This window comes from Myxocyprinus asiaticus, chromosome 34 (genome assembly GCF_019703515.2).
Source record: "Myxocyprinus asiaticus isolate MX2 ecotype Aquarium Trade chromosome 34, UBuf_Myxa_2, whole genome shotgun sequence".
In the NCBI taxonomy this organism is placed as follows: domain Eukaryota; kingdom Metazoa; phylum Chordata; class Actinopteri; order Cypriniformes; family Catostomidae; genus Myxocyprinus; species Myxocyprinus asiaticus.
The window spans coordinates 26,074,160-26,095,788 of NC_059377.1; the positions used below are offsets into that span (position 1 = coordinate 26,074,160).

The 21,629-nt window shown below is 38.5% G+C and overlaps 1 protein-coding gene across 1 annotated transcript; it reads right to left on the reverse strand.

Moving 5' to 3' along the window:
* Nucleotides 1-1,711: 1,711 nt before the first annotated feature.
* On the reverse strand, nt 1,712-20,628 carry LOC127425351 (pleckstrin homology domain-containing family O member 1-A-like). Its single transcript, XM_051671264.1, has 6 exons — nt 20,437-20,628; nt 19,809-19,955; nt 10,823-10,963; nt 9,798-9,902; nt 9,021-9,119; nt 1,712-3,662 (listed from the first exon to the last, which is right to left on the reverse strand). Exons 1-6 carry the CDS (start codon nt 20,461-20,463, stop codon nt 2,559-2,561), a joined length of 1,623 nt encoding a protein of 540 aa, XP_051527224.1. The 5' UTR covers nt 20,464-20,628; the 3' UTR covers nt 1,712-2,558.
* Between the last annotated feature and the right edge of the window lie 1,001 nt (nt 20,629-21,629).

Below are 21,629 nucleotides of genomic sequence, written 5' to 3' on the forward strand. Positions count from 1 at the left end.
TTACTGTATAAAAAAAATAAAAAAAATAATAATAATATAAAAACAGTTCTGTATCTTTTTTTGTTTTGTTTTTATTTTCTCCCTTTTTTGGAATGCCCAATTCGCTCTAAGTCCTCATGGTGGCGTAATGACTCGCCTCAATCCGCGTGGCAGAGGACAAATCTCAGTTGCCTCCACGTCTGAGACCATCAACCCACACATCTTATCATGTGGCTTGTTAAGCGCATTACCGCAGCGTGTGGAGGCTTCACGCCATTCTCCGCGGCATCCACGCACAGCTCACCACGCACCCCACCAAGAGCGAACCACATTATAGCAACCACGAGGAGGTTACCCCATGTGACTCTACCCTCCCTAGCAACCAGGCCAATTTGGTTGCTTAGGAGACCTGGCTGGAGTCACTCAGCACACCCTGGATTTGAACTCACGACTCCAGGGGTGGTAGTCAGCAACTTTACTCGCTGAGCTACCCAGGCCCCTACAGTTCTGTATCTTTTGAATTCTGCTCCACTAATTTGTTTTGACAAGCAGTGTTCCATGAGTAATATTTTGTATAACACCCTGTCTACACTGGACGCTTCCGTTTAAGTAAATATTCTAAAAAAGGTGCCGATAGCACGGGCCAATCAGCTGTGAGCTTGAGTAGACTTCAGCAATAGTTAAATGGGTAAATAACCTGCATCCTACTTTATTTTCAACAGAAATCCACTGATATAAACATTTACTTGTTAGGGGCCCCTATTTTTTTGATAGTGTTCTTATTAGGGGCCAAGCACAACTGTATCATTTGTGCTTACTGCAACATATTACTAGCTTTATATTGGCACAGCCCCGATAATTGCTGCTTGCAGCTACAGTATATTTACTGTATATCATTATTATTGTAATGTTATTGTTCCTAATAATGCATATAAATGTGGTTAGAAACAAACGATTATTTAAACTAGTAGACCAGGGCCAGAAAAATCACACACTGGTTTTAATATACCAATCAGATGTTATTTAAATATTAATGGATAAAAGGTTCAGACATATGATATTTGGTGAGTAAAATAATTTTATCTCAGACGGACAGGAAAATAAAGTGGTTGGAGTAGCTCTGCAGCACGTCAGCAATAGAACAGAGTGTCTGTTTTCTGTCAGCGCAACGCTTTGCAACAGATGTTTCCAGTGTAGAAAGCTTCATTGATTATAATGGAAACTATCTGCTTTTGATGCAACGACCAAAGGTGTAAACAGGGTGTATGTCTTGCAAAGAGTGTAAACAATCTTTTTTCTTTAGCAGAGCAATAATAAACACACTAGTTGGCCATATTGTGTCTGAAATGTCAGTTATTCAATATTAACTTCTTGTTTATAGAACTGTAGTATAAAAATAATTGGTATCATACTCACAATCATGCTGTTGTACTGAATATAAGAATGGCTGCTATTACATATGACCTGAGGTGAGAGCAAAGGTGCATGTAAGACTAACCCAGAAATGCATGTTGTACTTTTGAAATAAATAAATCATGTTATAGGTGTCCTTTTCATTTTTCACTAACACTTACTGCTCTAGTTTCTCAGATACTCAAACTGTAGTCTGTCCAAAAAAACAAACAAAACAAAAAATACATTAACAAGACAAATTTTATTTTCAAAGGCTGTGTGCCTTTAGTTATTTAATAATAATAATAATAATAATAATAATAATAATAATAATGTCTATCATGATTGGATCACTGCTGGCCTTCACAGAAAACACTCCAAGCTTTCCATCATGCTCTCCTCAAAATAGCTTTTCCACCTGAGTTGTTTCTGCAAAAAGGGAATCAATACTAACTACACAACACACACCAGTTCTTACCAATGGCAAGAGTACACCTTTGCAGCCTTTAAGGGATAGTTTGCCCAAAAATTTAAATTCTGTCATTATTTACTCACCTTAATGTTGTTCCAACCTGCATGACTTTTATCGTTTCAGTCACTTCTTACTTTCATTGCATCTTCCATACAATGGAAGTGAATTATGACTGAGGCTGTCTGTGACGAGGAGGGCGGGGCCGGGCTGTGAGGGCACACGGCCGGCCCCCAACTGGGCTAATCAGCCGAGGAAAGGGATAAAGCCGAGCTGGAAGCGGCAGTTCGGGAGAGAGAGAGCCACACGCAGGTGCCATGTGTGTTTATGTTTATGTCTTTTTAAGTTTTCATTAAACATTATTTTGATGGTTCTGCCGGTTCCCACCTCCTCCTTGCCCGACCTTTACCTGTTACACTGTCATTCTGTGTTCCAATGAAAAAAGAAAGTTATTCTTTCTTTTTGGAACAACTTGAGGGTGAGTAAATGATTAAAGAATTAAAATTTTTTGGGTGAACTATCCTTTTAAAAATAGAGTCAAATTTATAAACAAGTAATATTACTAATTTAAATTCAAAGTGCAAAGACAAAGGGTTGAGGTGTCAGAAGAATGACAATTAATATATAAACAACAGACTTAAATGAAGCAGGGCACTATTGTTCTCCATCCTTGCATTCATTGTAAAGGCTCACAAGTCTTTGACAGCATTATGACTGGCTAAAGATTTGGTTTGGGGTTTTTCTGCTTGCGGTTCTGTGAGGGTGTTGTGGTCGTTTCAGTTGTACTCTGCTCTGCCCGCTGCTGTCTGGCTTGTAGCTCCTTTACCTCAGCCAGTATCTCTCTAGCTTCTCGCCAAAAGGAAATGGCTTCCTGTAACAACCGCTCAGCTGCTGCCCTCCTGCTCTCCCAGTCCAGAGCTTCACTTAGGGGAGAGTCAGTACTCTTCATGCCTTTGAAATGGGGTGAGTTACAGATCCGAAATAAAGCAGAGTGTGTGGATCTCAAATGGGGTGAGTTTGAGCCAGTGGAAAGTGGTGAGTCTGAGCCTTTGATGTGGGTCAGATCAATGCATTTCATAAGGGGTGAACTTGATTCTTTAGAATCAGGTGAGTCAATGCTCTTGGAACGAAATGCACTCCTGGAATGAGCCGATTTTGATGCTTTAAAGCGAGGCGAGTCCTTTGATTTTACGTGAGGCGATTCCTTCCTCATGGAACCAGGTGAATCTTTTGCCCTTATTGAGGGAGAGTCAATGCCTTTACTGTGGGGAGAGCTTTGTGAGCTTGAGCCCTTCAAGTGTGGGGAGTCAGAGCCCTTGAGATGGCGAAGTCGGGGGGAGTCAATGCCTCTCAGGTAGGGGTAAGATCCCATCCTGCCTCTATGGGGCTCCTGTTCCTGGATCTCAGCCAGTAGCTCTTGAGTCCTCCGCAGCCTCTGAGTGATCAGGTCCTGCAAATGACTTGTGGGACTCTGGGCCAGTGTTGCCTGAAGCCTATTCTTCTTGGTCGGTTTTCGCTCTCCTCGGGACAGAGCATCATCCATGGAAGCACAGCGGTTGCGGCCCTGAGCAAACATTTTCTTACCATTTTGAGGGGTGTGAGACTTGTTCTCACTACAGCGGGGCAAGCTGCTGGTTTTCACCTTGCTTTCTGTAATGGAGGCTGATGGCCTGGACACATCAGTGCCAGCTCGTCGACGGCCAGGAGCCAGTTTATCCAGGCTGACCTGATGGTCCTTCATCCACAAATCATCATCAAGCATACATGCATCCTCCTCATTCACCAAGTCCAGTGTCAGCATTCTAACAGAGGAGGAGGAGGCCTAAAACAAGAACATAATAAATACCATAAACATTAATTACCCAGTTGAGCTTCACTAAACAAGTCAGTCCTACATTAGTAACTGTTGTCGTCCACCAAATTATAAGACAAGCTTTTGCTTTTTTCTAATGGAAGTCTTTAGAGTGTTTGGATAGTTTAAAATGGAAATTTACAGAAATCACAAAACATTGTTGCACTTACAATAGTAAAGAACCCAGAGTGGATACACACAGTATGTTTGGTTGCTTTTCAAGTCCTTAAATGAATCTTGAGAAGTGCATGCGGTGGATTAAACTACACTGAATTAAGTGGTAAACCACAATTGTTACCTCAAGGATCTTGCTATTTAACCCATAAAAAATACTTTCGTTGATATAACCTAAATTGTCAGGTAAATTTGGTCAGGTTAAATTATTTTTTTTTTTATGGAATAAAACCAGTTAATTTATATGTGTCACAGTTTGTCACCTTTCTGTTCATAAGGGCTCTTATTTTGACATAGTTATCGTCTTCTGTTATTAGTTTACCCCATACTACATTTCCCATGATGCACTGCCCTCATCACAGCCATCTGTTCCCCATCTTCCTCACCTGTTCCCTATTCCCTCATCAATCATCAGTTTGTGTATATATATATATATATATATATATACCCTCTAGTTTATCTCACTCTTTGTCAGTTCTTATGTTACCATGTATGTTCCTTAGATTGTTGTTAATGTGTTTATGATATTGTTTGGTTCTTTGTATAACCTTCATCACCTTCATTAAAAGCCTGCGTGTAGATCCATCATCTCTCATCTCTGCTACAAATGTTACAATGTTACCACATGAAGAATGTTTTTTTAGGTTGCACCACAAAACATTTTTACACTGTGTCAGTATTCAGTCCCAAATAAGCCCATGTAATATCGCTTAGGACACCAACATTTGCTCCAAGGTATATTAATAAAATGTTATATTTCATGATGTTTTCAGCTATAAATAAGAGTGTAGAACTCTCTGCTCCATTTAATACATTTTACTACTGAGTCACGTGACGCCATGCAAGGGTCGGACGTGAGCGGTGAGCTCTGCGCACTTTGTTAGTTTTTAATACTTTTTGTGTCATAAACTGGTAAGATTCGATACACCCTGTTCCATAACTGTTCTATGAAGACAATATGTCAAAGAATTCAAAATCCTTGAGCTCTGGAGACATTAAAAGACACTTACATGCTCAAGCTTATATCCCAGACAGGGCCGCAGACCAGGGACTCAGTTTGGATGGTGCGGCGGGAGAGATTCGGCGTCAACTGTCGAGCATGTCGGCAATGCTGGCGAAGGTCATAGCTGACTTGGAGGATCTTGCTCCATCTTGAGGTGGTTACAAGAGTGTCGGACGTCAAGAAACGGATCGATTATCTGGAGTCATCGGAGAGGGAATTAGCTGCTAACCTGCTAGCAACCAAGATCGCGTTTGGGAAAAGTTGGAAGACCTTGAGAATTGTAGCCGGCGAAACAATGTCCAAATTGTTGGAATTACTGAGAGCGAAGAAGGCCAAGATATGAAATTCCTAGATGAGCTCTTCCAGAGTCTGCTCGACATAGCAGGCCATAAGCTGGAAATCAAGCGAGCTCACAGAGTTCCGGCTCAGAGATCCACTGAGGGAGACAGGCCCCGATCAATTCTGGCCAAATTTCTGAGGTCATCTGATAAAGATCTTGTGTTACGTGAGGCGAGGAGTAAAGGAAGGCTTTTTTGGAAGAACCACAGCATTTTCTTGTTCCCAGACTTTGCAAATTCGACAAGAGAGAAACGTGATCGATTCAAGGAATGCAAGAAACTCTTACATCAACAGAAGGTTGCTTTTGCACTGATGTTCCTGGCCAAATTGAAAATAGATACTAAGGATGGCCGCAAAATATTTACATGCCCACAACAAGCGATGTCCTTCATAAAGTCAATGGAGTAAGTTATTGTGTGACACTGTCTATGCAGCCGAGTGGACCTGACTCACTGAACATTCAATTGATTCACTTGTCCAAGGAAACTGGGTGTCTTCTTTGTTTCTTTTTGTGCTGGTTCTGCCTAGCGGTTGGAGTTTGTTTTGTGGAGTAGCACTCCTTTGGGATGGTTTGTGGATGAATCTGCACATTCTTTGTGCTTATTCTTCCTATTGGTTGGAGTTTGTTCTTTGGAATATTTCTTGCAAAGCATTGGAGTGATTAGGGATTTTTTTTTTTATTTTTATTTTTTTTTTTTTTGCATTCACTTGACTGTCCAAGGAAACTTGGTGCCTTTTTAGTTTCTTTTTGTGCTGGTTCTGCCTAGCAGCATAAGATTTATTCTAAAATAGATTTTTTATATATCTAAGTCCCTCATTTCATCTGTTGTTGATTGCTCAATTGGAAACATCTTAGTCTCAGATCACACCCTGGTGAGTTAAGAAGTGTTGCCACATATAGAGAAAAAGAAATCATATAGTTGGCGCTTTAATGTATCCCTTTTGCAAAATCCTGAATTCCAACAAATGCTAAAGGCTGGAATCAATTTTTATATGGAGACTAACTGGTCCTCAGTATCCTCTAAAGGCATGGCTTGGGAGGCAGTTAAGGTGGTTCTTAGGGGTCGGATCATACTGTATGCTTCATTCATAAAAAAAGCCAAAGCACGAGAACTCGTTGATTTGGAAGGGAATATTAAAAATGCTGAGGTAGAGCTGAAGCGCCGAATGTTATCTGATGGCCTCAGAGAATTGACCCGATTGAAATACTGATATAATACTATTTTGTCGCGGAAGGTGGAGTTTTGGCTGTTCAGGGCAAGACAGTCATACTTTGATTCGGGGGATAAAGCAGGGAAGCTTTTGGCTAGATATATAAAGAAGAGAGAGTCTTTTTCTACCATACCCTCATTGAAAACTGCTAGTGGTGAAATATTTACCTCAGCCATTGATTTTAAAAATGCTTTTAAAGAATTGTATCTTGATCTTTATAGTTCTACGTCTTTGTCTACTGATGAAGATATTAGAAACTTTGTGGAACCATTAGATCTCCCTAAACTGACGACTGAGCAAAATAATTCTCTTGATTCTGAGATAACCTTGCAGGAGCTTGACGAGGTAATTAAGGTCTTACCTACAGGCAAGTCACCGGGGCCAGATGGCTTTGCTACTGAATTTTTTAGATCTTATGCTACAGAACTGGCTCCACTTTTGTTAGAAGTTTATATGGAATCATTAAAGAATGGAAAGCTTCCGCCAACCATGACACAAGCCCGGATCAGTCTGATTCTTAAAAAAGGACAAAGATCCAAGCGAGTGTAAGAGTTACCGTCCAATTTCCATGATCGAGCTAGACGTTAAAATTTTGTCAAACATTTTGGCTAACCGATTAAGTTATGACATCTCTTATACATACAAATCAGGTGGGGTTTATTCAGGGCCGCAGCTTTTCTGATAACATTAGGCATTTCATCAATATCATGTGGTCAGTGGCGAATGATCAGACTCCGGTCGCTGCCATCTCACTTGGCACCGAAAAGGCGTTTGATATGATTGAATGGGATTATCTTTTTAAGGTTTTGGAAATATACGGGTTCGGAAATACTTTTACTGAATGGAATAAGTGACTTTATAGACACCCGGTAGCAGTGGTACAAACAAATGGATTAATTTCAGATTATTTTACTCTGGATAGGGGCACCCAGCAGGGTTACCCTCTTTCCCCATTATTGTTCTGTCCTGCCCTGGAACCATTAGCAACCGTGATAAGAAAGGAGGATGATTTTTCAGGGGTAATGGCGGGGGGTGTGGCGCATAAGCTTTTGCTTTACGCAGATGATATTTTATTATTCGTCTCTGACCCCATTAGATCTATGCCTTGCCTCCACAGGATTATTATTCCTTTTCTAAATTCTCAGGTTACAGAGTCAGTTGGTCTAAATCCGAAGCTTTGGCTCTGACAGCGTACTGCCCAGTAACGGCTTTTCAACCGCGCATCTTCCAGTGGCCCAGACAGGGCATTAAGTATTTGGGCATTTTATTCCCAGCAAATTTGTGTGATTTAGTTAGAGTTAATTTTAACCCTTTAATAAAAAGGTTTTCGAGTGCTGTGAGTAGGTGGGCTTCATTACATTTATCTATGATTGGGAAGGTTTATGTTATTATAATGAACTGTATTCCAAAATTCAACTACCTGCTACAGTCTCTCCCTATAGATGTCCCCCTCTCTTATTTCAAGCAATTTGATAGCATAGCGAAGTCCTTCATTTGGAATGGTAAACGTCCCAGATTACATTTCAACAAGTTACATAGGCCGATTGATAAAGGTGGGCTAGGCCTACCCATGATTTTGTTTTATTATTATGCATTCAGACTCAGACATTTTGCCAATTGGTCGCTTCCACTTGAGAAAGCCCCTCCCTGGTTTTGTACTGAACAGGAATTCCTTGCCCCTATTTCACCATTGCAAAGCCTTTCTATTAAACTAACCGGAGAAGTTAAGTCACACCCCGTTATCTCGCATCTGTACTATTTTTGGGAGTAGTATGCACCCCCCTAAAGCGGCAGATACTCTGGAAGTGGTGATTACTGCTTTTGGAAAAGGTCATGAGGCATTGGTGTATTACTCCCTGTTAATTCAGAGTCTGGGGGACGGAGCTTTGTCTTCTCTCAAGAGATTATGGGAGAAAGATTTAAATTTGGTATTGGAGGAGAGAGTGTGGGCTAGGATTCTAAAAAACATCAAGTCTACATCTAGAGAAGCAAGGGTCCGTCTGATGCAATTTAAGATTTTGCATCGATTCTATTGGACCCCCTCTAGATTGTCGGGGGTTGGGGTTTAATGTGAATAATTGATTCCGTATTTTATGTTGTGTTTGTATGTTTTATGATTGGAATCAATAAAATAAATTTAATAACAAAAAATACATTTTACTATGTTTAAATCCCTTCCAGAGAATTCCACAGATTTTTCCTCAAAACCAGCACAGAAATATGCTTTAAAAAAAGTAATCACATTCAAAAGAGAATTTTCTGTTTAAATTGACCATAATAAGTGTTTTCCTGTATTCTGATTTACTGTTTCCACAGTTTTTAAAAGATGCTGTGCAATGTCATGGTTCAATCTGACCCATTTGCCAATTGTCTTTATTCCATAAAATATGGCCATAAAAACCTTCAGCAAAGTTTTCTGTCTGATATGACCATCTCTTTGTTTTGCAGTTGTTTTATTAATAGCTGCATATCAGTTTTATTTCTAATGCATCAAACAACAACCAAGTGCCCATCAGTATATTTCCACTGGCACACAACAGAGTAAACAGACAAATAACAACTGTCCTCAGACTCAAAGTCAAAACATTAAAGCCACCCACCACAGCCATAAGATGACCTCGCGTGGGCAAACGACGCCCGAGTGGGATCCTGGCTCGATCACGTGTAGGGTGTGCCAGAAGACTCTCCTCAATCATGACCTGCAGAGGCAAAAAAAAGTCTAAGTAAACTATAGATGCGATCACTCACACCATATAGGCTTGTATTAGCAGCCTTATATGGATTCTAATTTACACACAACAGACTTAAATGGCATGAAGAGCTATGTAGAGAGTTAGAAAGTGTTAATTAGTCTCACTTTCATCTTACCCAGAAGTTGTTAGTGTGAAAATGAATTTGCAGATTTATAAATAGTGGTGTGATATACACATGTTGCTAAATTCACACAAGTGAGTTTCAAGTAATGCAAAATGCTGTTATTTATTGGAACCAAGTCTGTGTAAAATTTGTTTCTCCATAAAGTCAGGTTGTAGCTAGACCTATAACTACAGCAAAGACTTTGTGCGGTGCATGGGAGTGCCATCTGAGGCTGAGACTAGCTTCTAGTAGACACAAGACGCTAACGTGAAAGGGTATTAACTTAACCGCAATTTTACAAAGAAGATTTTAGTGTCTACATGTAAAATTGTTGTATGTTCAATCCCAGCCCTTTTAGCTTTTAAATTTAAAACCTACTTGATTTGGGGACAATAAATGTAAAAAAGAAATGCTTGGTGTTGGAAAAAAAGGATAGAGTGTTGTAGGAGACTGCAGGAGGTTGGAAAAAAGCATTAATCATCAAAAAATAAACAGTGAGTATTTGAAATGTCTGTGCTTACCTCATCCAGAGCATGGTTCTTAGCTCTGGTAATAGCTGTATTTAAAACATTGATCCAAGATTCCTTTTCTTCTGGACTCACAGCCAGAAATACGAGATTGGGACTCTAATGGAAAGAAAGCCATTTTAATATTAACTAACATAGCCCTTAATTCCATGGTGATAGTAAAACTATAGTACTTTTTCAAGACAGTCTTTTCCCAAAAAGTATGTACTGTAAAAGGGTTTAATGAAAAATAAAAATTTTGCACCGTAAAAAGTAGGGTGCATCATTGTTCAAAGTCAAGTTAAAGCCTTATTTTCTCTTTAAATGATATTTTCTTTGTAATTATATTTTATTCATAATGTGCATGAAAGGGAAAATATCCTTTAAATATTAGAGTTGTAAGAAAAAGATTAAAAATATTGCTATAAATATTATATAGCACTGTACGCTTTAATATCTACAATAAATGTAATACAGAAATGTTGTTGATTAATACCAGCTGTGCTTTAATGCGCAACCTTGTAATCGTGTCGCAGGTAATTGATCCATAAGTGTTCCATTGTTTAGTAGATCAACACCCTTGCCAGTGCCCTAATTCGTGTTCACAACAAAGGGAGCAGGGGAGCGAGATGAGACACCCTGTAGCTTCCATTCAAAACTCCCTTCCCAGTTCAAAAACACTAATTAATGAGACTTTGCTGCAAAAACAGTTTGCTTCCAGATCTAAATGGTTGATATGTAATTAAACAAAACAAATAATTAAACTAAAGTACATTACTATTGTTTTTGATATTATAAGTGAACTTTTGGTTCATTCTTAAAATGACTTCAGGAAGCAAATGGTAGAAAAAAATTATGATGTGACCACTCTTAATGAAAAGTACACTGATATTAATTGTCACTTCTTTTCTTATTTTTGAGTGCATTAAAATGTAAGACCAAGAAACAAACATTATGGTCTATAACATTTAAATTGAGTCTACTTTTTTATTTGTAATATTACTCCAAGGCTCTTTTTTCAAGCCTTGTTTTGTTCTTACATTGTTCCCAGGTTGGTTGCGGCGCAGCAGGGTGAATTTACTGTGGTTCTTCTTGCTGTGGCTCTTGGCCTTTCGCAGTTCCTCTGAACGCTCGTACTGTGCCAGGTCAAACACTTCATGAGTCTTTCCATCATTCTTCATCTGGACAGAAGAAGAGCAGCATCAGCACACAGTCACAGGCCATCACCAGGCCTGAGGGTACATGTCATTTCTACTATTAATTGACAGGATCTGCAGCGCTTTCCCAGACCCACTGTGCAGACAACAGTGATTCATGGTGGGACATATTGACTTTAGCTCGAAGGACAGCAATAATTAATGTTCATGCTGTGAGTTCACTAAGGGCTCAATTCATGCAGACAGAACACTAAACAAAATTACAATAAAATGGAGACACAAGCATTTATGTTTAAAAAATGTACAATAAGCATCTGTACCCTTGAGGGTATATGAAAATAAAAGTGATAGTCCCACCCAAAAGATAAAATGTCTTCTTTTACTCACTCTCATGTTATTCCAAACTCTTATGACTTCAGAGGTAGTCAAAAACGCATTTGTCCACATCGCATTTAAGGTGTAAACGCTAATCCGTCCTGAATGCGTCCCGGACAGCAGCAAAGAGCCACCTCACGCGCTGCACTAAAGGAAAAGGAAATTGTCCGATCTGAAATTTTGAAAAAGCTAATTTTAAATACAAGCACGCAAACTTCATGGATCTTGGTCAGTGTGCCTGATATCAACATTCAAGGACACAGATGACAAGCACACACATCTGAAGCTCAGGTACTCCACTAAAAACAACAGATAATTCCTCTCGAAATGTTGCGTTTGAGCTTAGGTTGAATTTCAACAGCATCTGGGAGAAACTGCGCGCCAGTTTTATCTATGAATTGTATTACTTTTTTACAGTTTATTATCATGCAGTAACATGCAAACAGAGTGATTGGTGTATGTCGTCATGAAATCAAAGACCCTACCCTGGAAATCAAGTGGTCACAGGAAACGCATTTAAGCAACCAGGTGTAAACAGAGATGTGTCTCACCTGACCACATGTGATCGGATCAGCCGAAAGGCATCTTAATACAGGGACATATGCGTTTGGAAAAACATTAGGATGAACTATCCCTTTAACAAAGAGCAAATATTGTTCTGCATATGAAATTGGTCAGATGTTTCTGTGGACAGCATCTACTAAAAAAGGAAGCATGTTTAATGGTTCAGTTCTGGAGAAACTTACCAGCCAGATAATTTGAGATCACAAAAATTAAGGGGTATGTAAAATCAGTACATAAGCAGTTTATTTCTTCACAATGCCCTATGACTCCTTAAGAACAGTACAACCCTCACATATAATTTATGTAACCAAGCCTTTCAAAACTTCTTAATATTTATTTAAGTCCATGCCAAATACAGTAATACAACAGGAAAATAATTGTCACTGGTGCTTTTTTTTTTTTTCACCAAAAATCTAGACAGATGTTCCAAACGGTTTCCGTTAGTTCAGCTCCTCCTCTAATTATCCAGCCAGTGATCCATCTGTGAAAATGCCTCATTTTAAGACAAGTCAATCCTCGTTATAGCTGACTGTTGTGGAAAAGTGGTAAATTTCACCGAACCTGAGAAGAAAAAAGCCCACAGTAGGATTTCAATTCCCAGTGAGACACAATGAGGGTCACTAAGGTTTCTTCTGAGACGGCCATAAAACTCAACGCAAGAGATATTAGCATGAGCTGTAATGTCACAGGGATAGAAAAAAGATACAAGTAGACATTTTGGGTCAGATTTCTGTATGATTTCTAGGCATGCACCATAGCAACCAAAATGTGCAACAAAGGAATCTGGTGTCAGTGAGCTTGAGATTAAAGTAAAAGATCAAAGTGATGTGTGATCATAAACCAAACAGCAAGCACAAGTAAAGCGGTCTGTTCGTAATATCTCTAGCTAACTGAATAGAAATTTTACTCCATAATATCATATTCTGATTGTAATAAGTTCATGTTTGCAGGGGGGGTGGGAGGTCAATGATTCCATTGATCATGGTATAAATATTGCAGGGGTTCTACTTGCTTGTTTTGATTATTGGGTTGGTTACCTCCCCCAACAACCCCCCCCCCCGGTACAAATTACCCTATAAACCACATATGGCCCAAGGAGGTCTGGGTAACCTCACACCTTCAGCTGGTCTCCTGGCGTCACACATTTAACTGTGAGTGAGTGCACACTCTGAGAAAGAGCGTACTAGTGATGCTAATATGGGGCAAAAACCCCTGGAGGAAAAGAGCCTGGCCTCTCTTCCCCACATCAATATTTCACTCTCCCACTAATGGCACAGCACGTTCCCAGCAGGGGGCCCTCTTTATCTCTGGATTAACCACTTCCAAAAATAACCTACAAACCGACCATCTTCATTTTGACGACGGTAACTCCATCCACAACAAAAATGTAAGGACTAAAACACAGGCTTCATAAAGAGTGCTCCTATGAATTTTACATTCACTTGATGTTTTTTATCCAAAAATCCCAGAGGATTTTCAGAGTAAGGCTGATTTTCAAGGTGCTGTAAACTGGTATTTTATAAGGCTGGGTTCTTTCACTTTGCTTTTAGCCTTACAACCTTAAAATCACTCTCACACTGCCAGGGCTACAGTATAATGCAGTGGTGCTCCATTCAAACAGGAGTTTCCTATTTCTGGACATATCACATGTGAGTGATTGGCTAACAGATAACAAGTTCAAAGAACATATCAACTTGCATCATTCAGATTTGCATGCCTAAACTTAGTCATTTAATAAAATGCAGCTAACCACATAGTCATGCATAGTGAGGATGGCAAAATAAACAGGATTTTATCAACTTTTAAAATGAAGATGACACTTAAAGTATCTTTTCTTGCTGGCATCAAAGGCTGTGCAGCCATTTCTTCAGTATTTTGCCACAAATGCATCAGTCACTTGGTCGAAGCTAGCCAAGTAATGTAGATGCCAACATGGACAGGTTTCTCGACATCCCATTGTCCTTGAAATCCGTGAACAAAATCATGCAAGGTAAAACTGGTTGCCCAGTTTTAGTTCCTCTACAACAAGGGTCAGAAATTAAAGGGGCCTCATGACAGAAATTACCCAAAATTCAAAATATGGGGGTAAGAAATGCTCCCATAAAGGGATAGTTCACCCCCCCCCCCCCCCCCCCAAAAAAATGGTCTCATCATTTACTCACCCTCATACCATCCCAGATGTGTATGAATTTCTTTCTTCTGCTGAACACAGATTTTTAAAGATTTTTAGAAGAATATCTCAGCACTGTAGGTCCAAAGTGAATGGTGACCAGACCGTATCACATAAACGCCACATAAAAGTAATCCATAAGGCTCCAGTGGTTAAATCCATGTCTTCAGAAGCAATATGACAGGTGTGGGTGAGAAACAGAACAATATATAAGTCCTTTTTTTACTATAAATCTCCACTTTTACTTTCACATTTCTTCACATTTTGAAAGTGAAAGTGGAGATTTATAGTAAAAAAAAAGGACATAAAAATATTGATCTATTTCTCATCTATCTGGGGTGGCATGAGGATGAGTAAATGAAGAGATAATTTTTATTTTTGGGTGAAGCATCCCTTAATGAATTCTTCTATCGAAGCATAGTTAAACATGTTATTGTACAAGTTGATGATGATTGAATTTATGGGTAAGAGGTAATGCATTCTCAACCTATTTTTCATATTGAGAATTTATGTTAATTGATTAATTGCATTTAAGAATTTGACATAAAATGATGACACTGTATATTTTTTATTTGGTTAGAACAAAAATACCTTTTAAAAGGCATGAAGTGCCACTGAAAATCAAAGCCAGGTGGCAAATATTTCCTCTTAAGGGAAAAGTTCATTTCTGACACTGATTACAACTATGAAGGAATTAAAGGTGGAAAATAGATTTGTTGAATCCTCAAATCAATGCTGAAAATATTGTTATCTGGTTATTGGTGTTATTGAACCAACTTTCCTAAAATAGGTATAATTTAAGTAAACACCTTAACCATATAGGGCCTTTTACAACACCCCTCACCAGGTAAAATCCCTGTAACACACGGCCTTTCGTGGCTTATTGCTTGATTAATATAATATATACAGATCATACAATGCATATGTCATGGACATTCAATAATCAAAAGTCTTGAAAATTATATAATTTGGGAAATACTGGCACATTTACAGAGATGTCTGTGCACTGTGTATAAGTAAATCTTCAGCACATTTAAATGTGATCCATTTGCACATGTGATGGTCAACCATGACCATCACCCTGGATAAAGTGAACTTCAGAGAATAAATTATTTACACCAGACATATAGAGAGAGCATGAATGGAGGCACTTTCAACAGCTATAATTGCTCAGCTGCCTACATGTACAAACTTCAAGTGATGCACTTGGGAGTCAGAAAGGTTTGTGGAGTTCATAGCTTGTGTTGCATGAGGTGTGACTTGCTATGCTATATGAGTGAGAGCAATTAAAGAGATATGTCAAGTGACATCACTCTAGCAAGAACAAGGCTACCTTGAACACTGAAGGAAAGTCAAGCGCAGTAGTATCACTGTCAGTACTAGACAGCCTCGGCAGACAATACACAGAGCCTGAAAGCAGCAATCACCAGAGGACAGTCCTGTAGCTTACATATTAAGACTGATACAACCTGCTGACATTGTATTCTGATACTATAAACACCTTGGTTGGCTGACTGTTGGATAGATAAATAGAATGTTAATGATTTTACATGTGGCTTTAAATGTGGATTGTTGCCTGTCAAACCTAAATATTTGGGGAATTCAGGAGGGATTGACAGTAACGGATGGGAGAAGATATTTTCATTTACAGACCTACCCTCTGCTTTTGAAAATGTGATGAATTATATCATTACTATAAGCATGGACTGTAGAATATGTTATTTTTTTATGTTCTTTAAGAATATAAGATTATCATATAGTCTTCAAACCATAGATGAATATTATTTTTACAATCTAAAACTACAAATTTGTATTTTATGTACTTAATTAAGAAAACAAAGTTCCAGATATAGCTTTGCAAAAGAATAACACTTAAATGAAGGTACCAACTGCATCAAAGTCAAGCCCAGTTTACAGGCAAGTTCATGTTTGAATAATGCACCACTATAAATAGGAACAATTCAACTTTGTTAAGATCCACTTCATTGTAACAAAATACTTCTTTGAGTTTTGCATACAGTGTGGGGAACAAATGTCCCCACAAGGATAGTAAAACTTGAAATCACCAACATTGTGGGGACCAGCCAACAGCCCTTGAATGTAAACCAATCTAAAAAAAATTTATTTTTATCCCCTTTTCTCCCCAATTTGGAATGCCCAATTCCCACAACTTAGTAGGTCCTCGTGGTGGTGCGGTTACTCAACTCAGTCCGGGTGGCGGAGGACATGTCTCAGTTGCCTCCGCTTCTGAGACAGTCAATCCGCGCATCTTATCACGTGGTTCTTTGTGCATGACACTGCGGAGACTCACAGCATGTGGAGACTCATGCTACTCTCCGCGATCCATGCACAAATTTCCACACGCCCCATTGAGTGCGAGAACCACTAATCGCGACCTCAAGGAGGTTACCCCATGTGACTCTACCCTCCCTAGCAACCGGGCCAATTTGGTTGCTTAGGACAAATGGTTGGAGTCACTCAGCACACCCTGGATTCAAACTCGTGACTCCAGGGATGGTAGTCAGCGTCAATACTCACATTTTTAAGACAAATTCTTCTTTTATTAGTCCTTTACAAAAGTTTTATTTCAAAAGTGGCACTGAGAAGCTAACAGACAGGATGGGGACATTAATTTAGATCAAAGGAAACTGACATTAATTATTCCACTAATATAAATTAAATATAGTAATGCAATTATATAGAATAAACTGTGCCCTAATTGCTAAGGCTATGTAAGATCTGATACTTTTAGAGTGCAAGGCATCACTATATCTGTTCATGGATAACCTTAAAGATAAAACAGGTATGTCTGTTTCTCAACCACTGTCAAAACAAAATACATGGGTGCAAACTCAACTGGTTGCAGGAGCATTTCATATACACTCACTGAGCACTTTATTAGGAACACTATGGTCCTAATAAAGTTCCCACTGTGGTTTTCTGCTGTTGTAGCCCATCCGCCTCAAGGTTCGGTGTGTTGTGCATTCTGAGATGCTATTCTGCTCAGTACAATTAAACAGTGGTTATCTGAGTTACCATAGCCTTTCTGTCAGCTCGAACCAGTCTGACCATTCTCCGTTGACCTCTCTCATCAACAGGGCATTTCTGTCCACAGAACTGCCACTCACTTGATGTTGTTTTTTTTTTTGGCACCATTCTGATAAACTGTAGAGACTGTTGTGTGTGAAAATCCCAGGAGATCAGCAGTTACAAAAATACTCAGACCAGCTCGTCTGGCACCAACAATCATGCCACGATCGAAATTACTGAGATCACTTTTTTCCCCATTCTGATGGTTGATGTGAACATGAACTGAAGCTCCTGACCTGTATCTGCTTGATTTTATGCATTGCACTGCTGCCACACGATTGGATGATTAGATAATCGCATGAATAAGTAGATGTTAGGTGTTCCTAATAAAGTGCTCAGTGAGTGTAGGTGTTGGCATGATGTGTTTTTTTTTTTTTTTTTTTGCATTTTTCATAGCATGTCATTGGATTCAGGAATCCTTAGGGACAGCGACAGGTGCAGCTGGGTCTCCGATCTTTATATGTAAGTCATAACGTTGCTCATCCAAAAACCGCAGCTGTGTGAATGAGGGATGGGTGACTGCTTTAGCAACTCTGAAAACCATTTACGTCACTTTAATGAGAAAAAGCAGGGTAACACTGAAGTGCCCGTACAGTTTCCCATGATGATATGCTGAAATGTAATGCGTTTGTGAAAGTGATGAGGGCCTAAAGGCAGTGACAAAAACAAGCTACTACACTTCCATGAAAATTACAACCATTCCTCTGCACATGCTTCAAGTGAGCAACTGATTCAATTTGAAAGATTTGTTGCTCCTACAATAAACCAGAAATTGAATTCTGAGGGGCTCTTCGATTGGCCTCTAATTTCATTATTTGTAAGCAACTTTCAGAACCTTTAGGGATCTATGGTATTTGCTGTTGGTACTGACACAATATCCATGACACAATGCAAGCACAGGCAATATTGATTGTAACCACTAGCCTGTTTCAGAATCTACACTAGGAAAAGCTCTGTATTATTTGCTTCACAAATGGGTATAAATTTTCACTATTTATATAATATACTTTAGAAAATTACATCTTATCAAAGGGATTATTTTGATGATGTTGCAAGAGCATACCCTTAATATTAAGGACAGGGGTTTTTGGCAAGCAATCAGGCCCCAAGAATGTCTGACTATATAATCTGTGTAGTTTATGTTTACTTTAAAAATGAACACATACATACAGTTTATTTTATGGTAACACTTTACAATAAGGTTGTGTTCGTCAACATTAGTTAACTACATGAACTAACAGATCAATATAAATAAAATGTTCATTTCTGATTGGGGCTGGGTAGCTCAGCGAGTAAAGCTGCTGACTACCACCCCTGGAGTCGCGAGTTCGAATCCAGGGTGTGCTGAGTGACTCTAGCCAGGTCTCCTAAGAAACCAAATTGGCCAGGTTGCTAGGGAGGGTAGAGTCACATGGGGTAACCTCCTCGTGGTCGCTATAATATGGTTCTCGCTCTCAGTGGGGTACGTGGTGAGTTGTGCCTGGATGCCGCGGAAAGTGAAAGTGGAGATTGATAGTAAATATTGATCTGTTTCTCACCCACACCTATCATATCACTTCTATAGACATGGATTAAACCACTGGAGTTGTATGGATTACTTTTATAGTGCCTTTATGTGCTTTTTGGAGCTTCACATTTTTGCTACCCATTCACCTGCATTGCGAGGACCAACAGAGCTGAAATGTTCTTCTTAAAATCTTTGTTTGTGTTCAGCAGAAAAAAGCCATACACATCTGGAATGGCATGAGGAGGAGTAAATTATGAGAAAATTACATTTTTGGATGAACTATCTCTTTAACTAATGCATTAATTAATGTTAACAAATAGAGACTTGAAAAGTGTTACCCATTTTAATAGTTAAATTAAGTAATTGGAGTGACAGAACTGTAGTAATAATGAACACCTTTAATGAACATAATACAACAGTTTGTTCTTGTCTTCAAATCTGAATGGATGAGCAGTGTTCCACTTGGACGCTTCACTATTTGTATCACTCCGCTTCTCTGTGTTCATGGATTGGAACACCGGTGGAAATTTTGATTCATTGTTCAATTTGATTTTATTCACTGATTCGTTCATTAACCATTTCTGGAGATTGCATATTTACTCCAGTAGGTGGCGACAAATAAGCGTCTTTTATGTTATGAGTGTGTCCTTCAATCTTTTACACAACTGATTTGTTAAAAAAGATTTATTCACCACCAAAACAATGGAAGTGATTGAGAACGATTCATTCACTTAAAATATTTGTTCAAAAACACTGATTCACTTGCGAACAAAACACATTTACATTTATTCATTTAGTAGATGCTTTTGTCCAAACCGACTTACAAAATAGGAAGGATACAACACCACTAGTTAAGTGCGGAGAGCAAAGGTGTGCTTAATAGTCTACTTTGGCTAATTTTGGAACTATTTTTGCTGGCGGAAAGAAACGCATGAACTAACTCATCAATTTTTGTCTGAAATGTCAGTTATTAAGGCCTGTTTGTTGAACCTGTTTGTTGAACTTTTATCATTTTGTATAAAAGCGAGATCGTGCCTACAGCTGAATCACAGCCGTGCTGATATATGGAACAACAACACTCTTAAGTTGCTCATCTGATGTTGCTGAAGATCATTTTCAAGATGCATTATTTGAAATTAAAGTCTAACTTCTGCATAACTCACCTCTTTTTCAAATATGTACAGATGATCTCCTTTAAGCATCACAAAGCGGTTTCGCCATATTTCCCTGAATATCCCTTTGCCACAGAACCTGCGTATCCAGCCTACTTTGTCCGGTTGCGATGACGGCTGGTTGGCATCTTGAAGACCCTGAATGTGTAAATAGTAACCCAGTTAACTGTCTTACATAACTGTTGTCCAAACAAATCTCTCACACTGCACCTTCAAAATACAGATTTTCATTGGCGATATAAGTGCTGCGGCCCACGGTCTATAATTTAGAAAAAAGTAACGCTTCAAAGTGCTTTACTGTCAGTTTGGGTGTGGTCAATTAAACATTAGGTTAACTGGAATGAAAGAACATATCACCTGTGTCCATACGGCTACTACGGCACATACTGTATTGTGCATGGGAAGAAATGTAACCGGTAAATATGGTAGGCTTTTACATTCCTTATCATAACAAAGGAGTCACTATATTGTTCAATTAATTTACACGGATAAAAAAAAAAAAAAAATGCTTATCTAAATGCATATAATGTATTATATTCAGTCCATGTGTAATAGAAACTGTTTTATTTTCACGTATAGCTATGACGCATTTCAAAGTATCATAGTATAAAATTCTCACCCGTTTGATCAAATGGCTTTTCTTCATGCTTTTCCTTTAATGTGTCTCTTCCAATATTACGCGCGCTGTCCCGCTTTTAAAAGAAAGATATATATTTTTGCTTTGCTCTAATCTTCCTCCTTATTATAAATTGCTCTATGCTCCGTGCAGGTGTTCTTGTGGATGGGATGAACTGCTGGTTCTCAGGGCTTGACTGCCTGTCTACATTGACGATTTGCAAAACGCGGGCACAAGCTCTCCATTGGCTTGGGTGACTCCCTGAGATGCTGTTGCTTGCACTGAAACAGATTGGTGGGGGTTATTCCCGTTTATAGAGCTCGACTGCTATGAACGAGCACAGCTGTAAGAGTGATGTCACGGTGCATGTTGAGAGGTTCAGGCGCTTTCTCTTTTTCTCATTAAACTAAACACATTGCAAATCAGCTTACTTACACGGTAACGGATACAGTTATTTTTCAGTGATGTATGGACAATAAATGTATTTAGCTTTATAATGTGATACCTTAAATTGACAAGTATATACAGTACTTTCAATAAGGAAATAAAATCACTTATCTTTTTTATTTTCAGTATATGGGATGCAGAACATGTCCATGAGCCATTTTTTTAGTCAATATCTAGATTTTAGGATAACATTTACATGTATAAGGGAAAGTGTATATTTTAGATATTGTGAATGGTCACAATTTCTTTAAAAATAATAATAATAATTTTTAATCATCCTTTGTTCTTCACTATTTCACTTTAAATAGGCCTGCAGTGTTAAAAATGATTTTTTTTAACCTTTGTGTTGTGTTTGTTTGTGCTAATTATAATAATAATAATAATAATGTAATTAATTAATAACCACTTGCTTGATCTAAACAAAAGGTGTCATTTTAAAGCTTAGAATCTGGACTTCACAATGCATATATGATCCTACCATTTCTTAAATAATGATATTTAATTTCCTGACAAATTATAACTTTTGTTCTCATCATTTGCTAATTTGTTATAACAACAATTATATTCAAAGTTGGTAAAAACATAAACAAAGATTAGATGTGTTATATATCATTGGAAAGGTCTCAATGAGTAAAATGCAATGAGCAAATTTGTTTCACTCAGAGAATATAATAAACAGGAGTGTCTTTTTGTCACATTTTTTTCTTATTACTTCCTGAAACATAAATATAACACAGACAATGACACTT

Excerpts from the sequence above, each read along its gene's own strand:
- LOC127425351 (XM_051671264.1), bottom strand. The coding sequence starts at position 20,463 with ATGAAGAAAAGCCATTTGATCAAACGG. Across the intron at positions 19,956-20,436 it reads AAAGCCATTTGATCAAACGG|GGTCTTCAAGATGCCAACCA; the intron begins GTGAGAATTTTA and ends TTACACATTCAG. Across the intron at positions 9,120-9,797 it reads AGAACCATGCTCTGGATGAG|GTCATGATTGAGGAGAGTCT; the intron begins GTAAGCACAGAC and ends TTGCCTCTGCAG.